This window comes from Aspergillus saccharolyticus (assembly GCF_003184585.1).
Source record: "Aspergillus saccharolyticus JOP 1030-1 unplaced genomic scaffold BP01scaffold_1, whole genome shotgun sequence".
NCBI lineage: Eukaryota > Fungi > Ascomycota > Eurotiomycetes > Eurotiales > Aspergillaceae > Aspergillus > Aspergillus saccharolyticus.
Window position 1 is genome coordinate 1464491 of NW_020290611.1, and position 11562 is coordinate 1476052.

At 49.9% G+C, this 11562-nt stretch overlaps 3 protein-coding genes across 3 annotated transcripts; 2 read left to right on the plus strand and 1 right to left on the minus strand.

Moving 5' to 3' along the window:
• The first annotated feature begins 821 nt into the window (after positions 1 to 821).
• Positions 822 to 2191, plus strand: BP01DRAFT_352578 (uncharacterized protein). The gene has a single exon (XM_025573975.1). The coding sequence runs from the start codon at positions 909 to 911 to the stop codon at positions 2052 to 2054; it is 1146 nt and encodes a 381-aa protein (XP_025436022.1). The 5' UTR covers positions 822 to 908; the 3' UTR covers positions 2055 to 2191.
• A 2968-nt stretch (positions 2192 to 5159) lies between these two features.
• BP01DRAFT_13075 (NAD-dependent epimerase/dehydratase family protein) lies at positions 5160 to 6705 on the plus strand. The gene is made up of 3 exons (XM_025570468.1): positions 5160 to 5346; positions 5430 to 5591; positions 5665 to 6705. The coding sequence occupies exons 1-3, from the start codon at positions 5295 to 5297 to the stop codon at positions 6573 to 6575; spliced, it is 1125 nt and encodes a 374-aa protein (XP_025436023.1). The 5' UTR covers positions 5160 to 5294; the 3' UTR covers positions 6576 to 6705.
• Positions 6706 to 7886: 1181 nt separating this feature from the next.
• Positions 7887 to 11217, minus strand: BP01DRAFT_13067 (DNA topoisomerase 1). The gene is made up of 5 exons (XM_025570466.1): positions 10742 to 11217; positions 9044 to 10636; positions 8751 to 8990; positions 8233 to 8682; positions 7887 to 8153 (listed from the first exon to the last, which is right to left on the minus strand). Exons 1-5 carry the CDS (start codon positions 11042 to 11044, stop codon positions 8019 to 8021), a joined length of 2721 nt encoding a protein of 906 aa, XP_025436024.1. The 5' UTR covers positions 11045 to 11217; the 3' UTR covers positions 7887 to 8018.
• Between the last annotated feature and the right edge of the window lie 345 nt (positions 11218 to 11562).

An 11562-nucleotide genomic window follows, 5' to 3' on the forward strand; every position in this document is an offset into this window, starting at 1 on the left:
TTAATAAATCCTAATATCTTCCCTGTGTTTTGCTGCTCCTTGCAGTTCCTTATATCTTGAGACCTAACTCTGGTTTAGTGAGTCATGAGTCGTCGCTTGAGCTCAGAATTCACGGACCTGCACGTCGAGGGGTTCGTTCTAAGGTCGGCCAGCTATCATGTTAATTTACCATCGCCATGGCGATGAGCAGCAACACCCACTTCCGATCTGTATGCACAGTCATTCTCGCCGCTTGTGTCTCCCCGGCTTCCCCTATTGATTTGCACAAGAACACGGATGTCCCATGTGGATCTCCCACGCACTCCCATTTGCCCTTGCCATCACAACTCACCTGTCCCCCGACCTTATCAGCAGGCCAAACTGAGGGTAGACATCCAACATCAGACCCCTTTCCTGCTTTGGTCAGCATACAATATTCTGAGTTGAGAAGCTTACTTCGTCATGGTGCGCGGTATGTTCGCGTTCAGCACGGTGCCAGACACGGACTCCAACCCTATGAAAGCTGAACTCGACATGGGTGAGCTAAAGCCTGGGAGCCGAGATCGAAGCTTCACCCTGTTCCTTGACCTTAAGTTGGATCACTCGCGCAAGTTTCTTGATAGCCTTCGAGACCACGTCCACATTCATGGCTATGAATGGGTAAAATTGCAGAATTCGGAGGCTATCCGACGAACATGCGCTGAGATTTTCGTTGACGACATTGGGATGAAGTACTGGGGCAATGAGGAAAACCGCCGTAAGTATTTGATGGAAGATTCACTCAACAAGAATCAGAGCAGTCTCTGCATATATCCCGCGAGAAGAGAGGAGTAAGTGGCTGCTCTTCCCGTGTCAGTCACTGTCACCTAAAACCCCTCAACCACCTGTCGCTTATTACGACTAACACCCGCAGGATTATCCGAACCATCATGATTCTCCTTGAACGTAAAGCCAAATCTGGTCTGAGACCACGTACTGATCAGAAATCAAAAGTAAATCATCACTTCGCCCTCTCCCCTTATTGTTCTTACTGGTCGAAGTCATCTCGAACTCTGGATATATACTCATCTCATCGATCTGTACAGGATTCCATCACTGGCTTCACCTTTGCCAATTCCCATAAAACCATGGCAACAAGCACTGTGTCATCCACTAAGCGAGGAGCGCCACCGGCACCACAAGTCTCCGTGCAAGTCGAACACAAGCCGAAACGCAAGTCTAATGTTGTTGTGGATGAAGAGTACCGGGAGACTGACTCGGCTGCTGATGATACTGATGCGGATCATGAGCACTCACCACTCCGTACGGCTCGTCCGAGACGCTCCTCTTCCTCAGCTGCGAGTCTGAACATTCGCCCTTTCAACTCAATCCTGTCTTCCCGCGAATGTGATATGCAATCGGATAGCGATGTGCGGTTGGTTAGCTCGAAAACCGGACGTGTCGAGCCTGAGAAGTCTAAGCACAACCAAACCCCTCGCATCAAGATGGAGCCCTCTCCCCACGGCCAAGAGATGCAGATAAGCCACAAGAAGAATAAGAAGAAGTCCAAGACCAAGAAGTACGCGCCCGTCAGGCAGGAGTCACAGGAGCTGGCGATGAGCCTGGATGAACCTCTGGACCACGCTGCCAATACTACACCGGTCGTTGCGACGCACCTGGATGACAACATCTGGTTCCTTGTCACTGCGACCAGCCAAGAGGGTATGGCCCCGGTTTGGGTTCGCTTCTTCAACTTCAACTCGACCGCAACGTTCATCGAATCTCTGCGGCATGAATGTCGCCTGGACGAATGGAGCCCCTCCCGCCAGCTGAGCCACGACGTGAGCGGCAGCTCCTCATCCAAGAGGCCTGTTGTGATCGCCGCCTCCGTCCGATTTGACTGGACTGACTTTGAAATCCGGGTCCGTCAGAACCACGAGCAGGATTGGATCATGGTGCAGCATGAGCTGCAGAAAGCGATGGAGGGCCGTGCCCATCTGCTGGAGTCTGGATCCTTGACTCCGGCTTTCAAGATCCGGGTCCGGTTGCACGTCGTCGAGGAGGATCGCCTGGTTGCGTACGGCAAGGGTTACTGATTCTCTTTTTCGCCGTGTTTCTCAACGCCATTTGTACTATTGGTCTGGCAACAATCACACGTCCATATTCTATGTCTGCATCTAATTTGGACAGTACTTGACTGCAATCCCTGATTCCTGCTTTTGTTCTCATTCGTTGGGAGGTTATTGAATGGGTTTGGTTTTTCTCAGGAGGTCTTCTTTCCCCATCAGATTGTGAACACCTGCAAAGCATTGATCGTTTCCATATCGAGTCCTAGGCTTCTAAAGTCATGCCAATATTGAATGCTGCTAATTTTCAGATTTGATTGGTCGATCTAGACTGCCTTTGGGGAAGGGGAGGCGATTTCCGTCCATACAAAAATGAACCTAATTCGTAGGGTTTCTTCGCACGAGCCGCGTGTTGCAAGACCGTGATGCATCTTCACTTTACTGTTTCTAGTAGTAGTCTAAATTGATCTAAGCCTCTTCGAGCTCGCTCGTGATGGGGTGAACTCTTTTTAAGGCCCAGCACGAACCATGGGATGACGATCGCCCACGGTCCTTGGGGAAGAAACCTTGGAAGCTAGTCCCGTAGTCAAATACCGTACTACCAATGCTTCTTCCCTCCCTTCTCTCAAATGTTGGACCCGGGGAAATGGAAGGTTTGCTGTCTCGTTTGCGCGGGGGCCGTGGTTGTCCTATCAACAAAGAAGTCCGAGCAATTGCCGGCGTTTCCTTAGGGTTGCTGAAAAGCTGGTAACTACACCGTTGGTGTCTTGGTCGTGCACTGTACTGGCTAGTAGTCTACTGTGTAGAGAGTTCCTCCCCTCTTCTTCGTTCAGTGGCTCGGAATTCAATTCCCAACTGTCCACTGTATGTTCTTACTCGTGCTCTTCGAGCGATCTGATCCCGTGCTAATGGAGTTATGGACTTAGTTCGGCCAGTCTAGATGAAGGGTTGAGGCTTTGGTACGGAGTCACTACTCGATGGAGTATGGATAGAAAGAGAAGGAGGGGGAGGGAAGCGGGTCAAAGTGCAAAGTGAAGCCGTCGCTGAGGTTGATATCATTAGCTAGTGACGATTTCAAATTGCCGCGGATAAGCGTTCAATAGTAGAGATCCGCCATCCACCGCTGTCCCTATTCTGTGTCCTTTTTGGTTGCCTGCTGGTGGTCTTTGTTTGAAGGTCCGTTGGTAGATCCAAGGCTGTTTGTCCATTATGCCTGTCGGGCGGATCAAGGCCAATGCAGATAGACTGGTAGGACAGCGAAGAAATAATTCAAGTGAATCTAGGCTTAGTCGCAGACGGGACCGATGCGATTTGCCGACGCCCTATGCAGGATGCAGGCACTCCTCCGGCGTCAAACTGCAAAAGGGTGGAATAATATTCCAGTAGGATTCACAAGCAATTAGCTGTTATCCACCAGCAAGCAGCCCTTGACTCGTATTATCATTTTATGCGACGCAGATCATCCATGCTATTGTTCCCTGTGGGTGATCCCTTTCAGTCCTCCCAATTTCACACAATTGGCGGTTGCGCGCCCGCCGCCGCCTCCTGTCCTTATTTCGTATTTCTTCCTGCGTCAGGCGCTCCCTCCGACATGTGAGATGTCTGAGCCGATCAGTCTCTATCTCTACACGATATACTTCATTTTCTTTTCCTGCGTAAGCGCGATGCGGTGGCAAAGAAGGCTTGAGACAAATTCCGGCCGTACGGCCTCTTTGCTTTTTTGCCGCTGGTTTTCGTTTGGTTTCTTGCTTCATTCGTTTCTCTGTGACCTGATACGTATTCAACCTTCAACCCTTTCCCTTTCGGGACTTGAAGAGGCAATAAATGGGTTCAGAGCCCACTTAGGGGCGGGACTATGATCGGACGGTGTCCCTGACGAACGGACAACGTCCCACAACGCGCGCTTGGCAGGGGTGAGATTGATGAATCTATTTGTCTTTCCTTGGTTTGGGGACCTACCCAAAATGCTCGAGGGGGACGCTTAAAATTTGCCCACTTCCTGTACGAGGGCAAAGGAACGAGTGGGAGGCACTCGCTGGGGGAGTGTGGTCTCCACTGTGCCGGCGAAATTTCTAGACGCAGCGCTAGCGGCGGCGTTCATTCGGTAAAAGAAGCGGTTTGGAATGATGATGTGCTTCCCCCTCATGTTCCATGAGAATCTGCCTTTCGTTATTGGTGGTTCTGGCGGTGGCGGTGGTCGAGATTTGTAGTCAGTCGCAGAGGAAAAGAGGACTGGATAAGGAAGATAATCTTGCTTGGTAGCACCGATTCTTCGTGAGAAGGACTGGCTATCAATTCGATGAGGTCCTAGGAGTAAATGGCTGTTTTCAGTCGCAGCACTGGGTCGCATTATTCGCATGGATGGAGGTTACACCAGAGGAGAGTGGAGAACTGTCTGGAGAAACTGGTATCGTGATCAGCGTGAGAGAGAGAGTGACATGAGGTGTCTGTCTCTTTCTAGCTCTTGCCGGCCCTTTGCGACTTGGATGAGATTGGGGAAAGTGATTTGCGGTTCATATGCTGTCTACCGTGTTCTCCATGTGTGACGGTGGTGGTCAGTTCGTATGTCTTAGACAGCTTGGGAACATTGTTGTATACAGACACAATCCCGGGTCAGGCACAGCGAGTCAGTCATCAGTAGGCAAGGAACTTGGACTTTGCCAATGCGATAACTTTGGTCACACGAGGAGAGACAGAGAGGAATCAACTGCCTGTAGGTTGAATGGAAATAAAGAGGTTGTGGCAGTAAATTACTACCATAGTCAGTATGATAGTATGAGTAACTACTCCGTGTCGTTATAATCAAATCCAATTAGTTCCTCCCAAAAGAGATGCTCTTCCCTTCCTCCTCCACCCCCCCTCCTCTCTGTTTCCCCCCCTCGTCCGCCTTACCCTTTCTCTCTCTCTCTCTCTCTCCCTCTTTCAACTTCCTCCTTTTCTTCTCGCCTCCTCCTCCTCTCTCTCTCTCTCTCTCTCTTCTCTTTCCTGACCGACATTAATTTCCATTCTTAATTACATACTATTGACTTCTGCTTCATCCTGTGTGACGGGCCTCCCTTTGCTTTTCAGCTTCCTTCGCCTCCCCTGCATCTCTTCCGCCCCCTTTTCCTCCCCGCATTCTTCCAATTGACTGGTACGCGCTCGGGTGCGGGGTGCTTGTCAACAAACTACCAATTCAACACGAGCTAGTCCACCTTCTGAACAAAGCTGAAGCTACTTTCCTTGGGCTTAACTTCAACCTGCAATCTCGCTCCGTGTCGCATTCCCATCATGGCTGATGACCAGACAAAAAAGCCCGCTGTTCTGATCGTTGGCGGTCTTGGTACGCATTCCTGATGACGATCACTCTTCGACATGTGCAAATCTGCCTAGGCAATATTGGCTGACGTGACATTGTGCTTATAGGCTTCATTGGTCGCCATCTTGCTCTGTATATTCACGAGAATAATTTGGCCTCGGAAGTACGACTAGTCGACAAAGTCCTACCCCAGCTTGCCTGGTTAGCCCCTGAGTTTGAAGAAGCCTGTTCCAAAGACAAATTCGTGCAAGCAGACGCCAGCCGGGAACGTGAGTCACCATACTCGCTTGGGCTCGTTGCTCTTCACAATTGACCGCGAACTAACACTCTTGGATCCGCTAGAGCACTTTCCCCGTATCTTCGACCGTACCAATGGTGAACAATTCGACTACGTGATAAACTGTGGCGGCGAAACTCGACACTCCCAGCCTGATGATGTCTACGAAGTCCGCAGCTTTGCCCTCACCGTTGCCCTCGGTCGCGAAGTCGCCCGTCGAGGCATCCGCTCTTTCGTCGAATGTTCCACCGCGCACGTTTACAAGGGTGGCTCAAGTCCCCGTAAGGAAGATGACAAGTTGCAGCCCTGGCACAAGCTTGCTAAGTGGAAGATGAAGGCCAGTGAGGAGCTGCAGAAGATTCCCAATCTCCACTACTGTTTGCTCCGGCTGCCTCACGTCTACGGTGAGTATGATTCTGGCTACTTTGCCATGGGGATTTGCCTTGCGCGAGTTTACTCAGAACTGGAGAAGAACTTGGAGCTTTTGTACACGAAGGATTTGAAAATCAACACACTTTACATCAAAGATGCAGCAAGCGCACTTTGGAAAGCAGCGGAATGGAGGGCCAGCGCTCCGACGGACGGGTCGGCCCCTATTGCTTTCAACATTGTTGACCATGGTGACACTCGCCAAGAGCACATTGCAGATGCCCTGTCGGAGGTATTCAACATGAAGGTCGAGTTTCTGGGCTCCTTGGCATCTCAATTCGCTAAGATGAATTTGGACGAAGTCGTGGATGACATGAATGAGGAGTGCTTGCAAGGCTGGGCCGACCTGCTTGAGGAGAAGAAGATTGAAAGACCCGGTCCGATTAGCCCATTTTTGGAGAGGGATGTTCTCAGAGATCAGGACATGTCTATCGATGGCACATTGTTTGAGAATACCACAGGATGGAAGCCTACGCGTGAACGCTTCGACGCTGATGCTGTGCGGGCCATGGTTGACAGCTACAAAAGAATGGGCTGGTGGCCGTGAGACGTTTCTGTGGACGCGGATCTCCCCGCTGACCACTACTCTCCAAGTCACCATACGCACGAGTGTCTTCGCAACCGATCCTCACGAACCGATTTCGTGTGCTCTTGAAACCCCGAACGTGCATCACCACGACCTTGCACCAGGGTAGCTCGAATTTACCCAACCACCAGGTTGACAAAAGCACATAGACCTCGTTCTCCCATCGAATTCATTCGCCTTAATACCCGGAAACTGTACACTGCAGATTATCACGGACATTATGCCTGTAATTTTATTATCTCTTGTTTGGGACACTCCGGATGCCTGTTATGGACCGAACGGTATGTACTCCTTCCTTCTTTGGTTGGTTGATTTTGGGAACATTTACTGTTCAAGATCTGGCACAACTCCTGTCTTCTATGACCTGCATATACATAGCTACTCTTTCTTCCGCGCTGCATCTCGATGGGTTGAGCCTGTCTTGAGAACCTTGATACCTCGTCATTCTATAATTGATTTGTTTTTGTACTTTATCTCATTGCTGCACACATTGGATATGGAGTCCAGCCCTCATTTCTGACTTCTACTACCTCTGGGGTTTGTCCAATTTTTCCTTCCCTGTTTCTCGTGATCTCTATGTACTCCTTTGCATCTATGAGGCATGAACAGGACTCATTGATGTTCTCCGCGCATCAAAATGATATTTTGCTTTCGGATAGAAAGATCGTGTTGACACTTCTCACGCCGGCGTGGTTCCAGCTATACGTTGTTATTGCATGACGTCTGCAGTTTTGTCTTCTCATTCGCGGATTGAACGTGTACGGTCATTGAAACCGTCAAGGTAGACAGAAAGAACACTATACCACAGCACACGTACCGTCCATTGGTCGAAGTTTATTTCTGTAATTAGCGGCCCCATCCTGTTGAACAAAAACTGGTTCTGAAAAGACATAACACTCTTCGTTGTATGCATATCTGTCTCGGGGATCGTCATCGGAACCGAGACCCGATATCGGATGATACAAAGCCATTGGCGTATATGAATCGACCAATCTGCTTTGGTGTTATTCTTGACACAGAAATAAACAGCTCGTACGATTCTGATGATCTGTCAATCGATTTCATAGCCCTCCGTCTCGCCACACCCTGATAGTATTCTTTCTTGTGTGTCTCTCTCTCTGCCATTACTATGTCTTCCATCCCCCGGTCCTCGAAGAGAAGAATGAAAAGTAAATAGAGATTAACCAATGGGATGAGAAATTGACATTGAGGCTCCAAGAAATGCAATCAAATGTTGTATGGGGCATAACATGCATTGAATTCCAGGTGGTTCATGACTATCTGGAAGACGGGAGAAAAAAGTAAGAAATAGCTAAAGAAGCCAACAGTATCAGGTTTTTGTAACCATCAAGGAAAAAAAGTCTGTGTCCACCTCTCAAGAAAGCTAACCAGGAACATCCAGATCTAAAATTCCCAGGTCTCGTCGACGGATTTGATGGCCCATTCGAACTTCTCACGCAGGGCCTTGGAAAAGAACTTTTCGATAGGGACGTCAAACTTTTTGCTGAAGACGACGGTGAGACGAGGATCGATATAGTTCTCGGCAAAGTTAGTTCGAGTGCTAATGGCACGCCTGGTAGGGAAATGAGAAAAAGGAAATAGGTGCAAGAGAACTCACAATCTTCGAGGTACCCAGGGCGACTTCCTTGTTGTCCTCCTTGTCTTGGGCTTGGAGCTCCATGGTTTCTATACGCTGCTCGAGCTTCTTGATGGCGGTCTCGAGCTTCTCAACAGTGGGAGCCTTGCCTTCGGCTTCCACCTTGCCCGTCTTGATCTCCTTGTTGAACTTCTTCTCCATGTCCTTGACAACTTCGAGGCGAGATTGGAGCTCGCTTGCCTTCATTTCCTTCTCTCCATCTGCGGCAAGCTTCTCATTGTCCTTCTCGAACTTCTTTTGGATCTTCTGCCGTTGTTCTTCAAGGAGGAACGCCTGGTGTTCCTTGACCCATTCCATGTCCATGTCCTCGTCCAACTCGAAGAACTTGGCACCCTTCTTCTTCTTGAGCGTGGGCTCAAGGTTGAGCATCTGCTGCTTGAAACGCCAGCGCTGATAGCGAAGACCCTTGATCTATCCATCAAGTCACATTAGCTGCTATTCAGCCAAAAAATAAAAAAAGTCTGCTGGATTCTGCTTACGCGTTCGCTCATTTTCTCCATTTGATTGGCGTGAGATGCAGTAACGGTTCGTTTGTGGTTGCAGAGAATGGCAACCTTACGGTTTGCATCGTTGTAAGCCTTGACCTTCTCCGCAATATTACCGGTTGCTTTCATCTCCTTGAGCAACGTAGACATGGTGTGGGAAGCGTTGTAGGTACGGAACACTTTAGCGGTCAAGCCTTGCATATAACCCGACAGGTGCTTGTTGAGTGCGGAAGTCTAAAAGTGTCAGAATTACGCATGACTCGTGAGCTAATCACAGTGTAACTTACAGTCAGTCGATCGAAAATCTCGTCGCCCTCCTTTTTAGGCGCCTTCTTGAAGATCTTGAGGTTCTTGAAAACCTGCGGATCGACCTCGACTTCGTCGTAGAACCGGATACTATCTTTACCCAGGAAGTCGAAAACGACCTTGTTGGGAGGCTTGAGGGTGACGTTCTCATATTTGAGAGAACAACAACCGACAGTTTCAGCCTCGTCTTCACCCTTCTCATTACCAGCACGAAGGGCAAATTGATCAATAAGGTATACAGCGGTGGCCTTCTGTCGCTCCACCATCAATTCATGCTTGAGATTCTTCTGATAATCCTTGCGGATTCGAGCAATATGGTGCTTCAGTTCGCGGGCTTTTTCGAACTTCTTGTAATCACTCTGCCCCTTGACATCTGAGTTGGCTGCAAGCATGACGTACTTGTAGTTACCGTTGATATTTTCCTGCCACATGGCAAGCCATGTGCCTTCTTGGTCATGCTTCACCTCCTTCCATTTGTGGCCTTCCGGTGGCGGAGGAACAGGTGCATCTTTGCCAATGTTGATTGTAATCTGCTCCGGCATGACTCGAGACTTGACGCGGCCAGTCTTGGGATGTTCACCCCGACCACGGAACAATGAGGGTGGTTCGACTCGGAAATTACCGACTTTCTGCTTGCGACCATCCCACATGCAGTACATGTAGGGTGCCTCTTGTTCGTCCTTTTCGGCCTTTAGGCGCTTCTTCTCAGCGGGAGGCAAGTTCTTCTTCTCAAGGCGCTTCGCTTCATAATATGCAAAGATAGGCTGGAAATCGCATTTCGAAAATTCCTTGATATCGACTTTATTGCCTTTGGTATCCTTTGCGCCACCGGTCTTTTTCAGGATATCTCGGAAGTCCGCAAAGAAATTCTTCTGGAAGATGGGGTTTTCGACGTTGTGAGTAGAGTTTAACATGCTGCCAAAGAAGCCGGCAACCTCTTCGGCGTCGGGATGAAGATTGACGGGGATGCCGTCATATTTCAGCTTCACATCCTTAGGAAGAGGCTCGTAAGGGGGAGGGAAAACCACGCCGTTGTGTTCAAGCGTAGTCCACTTGATCGTGCCATCGCCCTTAGTCGGGTCCTCCCACCACCGGTATTCCTCTTCCTCATCGCCATCCTCAACTTCTTCACTCTCCTCCTTCTTCACTGGAGTTGCCTTGGCGGCAGAAGCTTTGCCTTTCGCGGGAGTTGCCTTGCCGGTCGACGCTCCCCGCTTGACGGTGGTGACGACAGCTCTCTCCGGGGCCCTGGCATGTTTGGCTGTCTTTTTCACGACGCTGGGCTTCGAGTTCTCGGGCTCGTTCTTCACGCCGTTGGTCTGCTTCTTAGTTGCCGCGGCCTTGGTGCTCTTCGTCGTGGCCTGACTGCGACTAGGTTTGGCCTCCTTCTCGCCTTTCAGTTGAATTCGCTTCTTCTCCGCAGCGAGCTTCCTTTCAATTGGGACATCCGAATCCGACTCCTCGCCGATAGCAGTTTCAGAAGCCTTCGGAAGTTTGCGACCGTTGAGCGCCAAAGGCACATCATCATCCGTCTCGGGATCCTCGTGTTTTACCGATGTGCGACGACGCTTGCTCTATCGATAGGTCAGCCGATTGACTGGGTTCGTATTCGAGATTGAAAAGAATAGGTTGGAGCCCAAAGGATTGAACTGTGATCGGCGAAGAGAAGTGTGGCGTACCAAAGGTTGATCTTCCTCACTGCTTTCCGGTTCAGCGTAGGACTTGACCTGACCGACACTGTTGCGCGACTTCCTCTTCGAAGCGGCACCGGCTTCAGCGTCCGCATCCGCCATCTCGACATCATTTCCGGATTTTACCGGACCAAACCGTATCGACACTCCAGGGTCAACATGACCATTCGTCTCTGTCGCAATTCCCCATGTCATATTAGTTAACGTCCTAAAGTGGTCGACGAAAGATAGGGTAAAATAGGAAAGGGGTAGGGTCCAAGGGGAGGCAGGCGCATTGGAAACCATTTTCATGGATTAAGGGCTCGTTGAGTGTGTTGATTGACGATTACAGCAAGAATAAAGCACGAATGCAGATAGACTGGATGTAGAGGAACTCACCCAAATGGCGACCATTGGTCTGGACGAGAGGAGTGTCGTCGTCCGAGGAGCTCATGTTTGCAAGGCGACGGCGACGGAAGGATCGCTGAGGGCCGAAAGCCAAGTATGAGGCTGTTCGAGCAGCAGCAACAGAAAGGCGTGGAAATGAACCGCTGAGGTTGTTGTACCGGACAGACGCTCGACGGGGGGATGCGATCAAGGAAAGCCTAGCCAATGAGAGAGCTACCAGAGGTCGAAGCGTCACAGTGAAGGAAGATACATGGACGGAGGAGACCAAAAGCAAGAGAAGAACCGAGAAAGAAGAGTAGTGTTATTGGGGGGGAAAAGAGAGGGAGGAAAGTCAGGTGAGAAAGGAGGAGGGAGAAGGGGGGCAATGGGGCAATGGAAAGAGAAAAAAGAGAAGAGTAAGAACAGGGCAGGAGAGATGACAA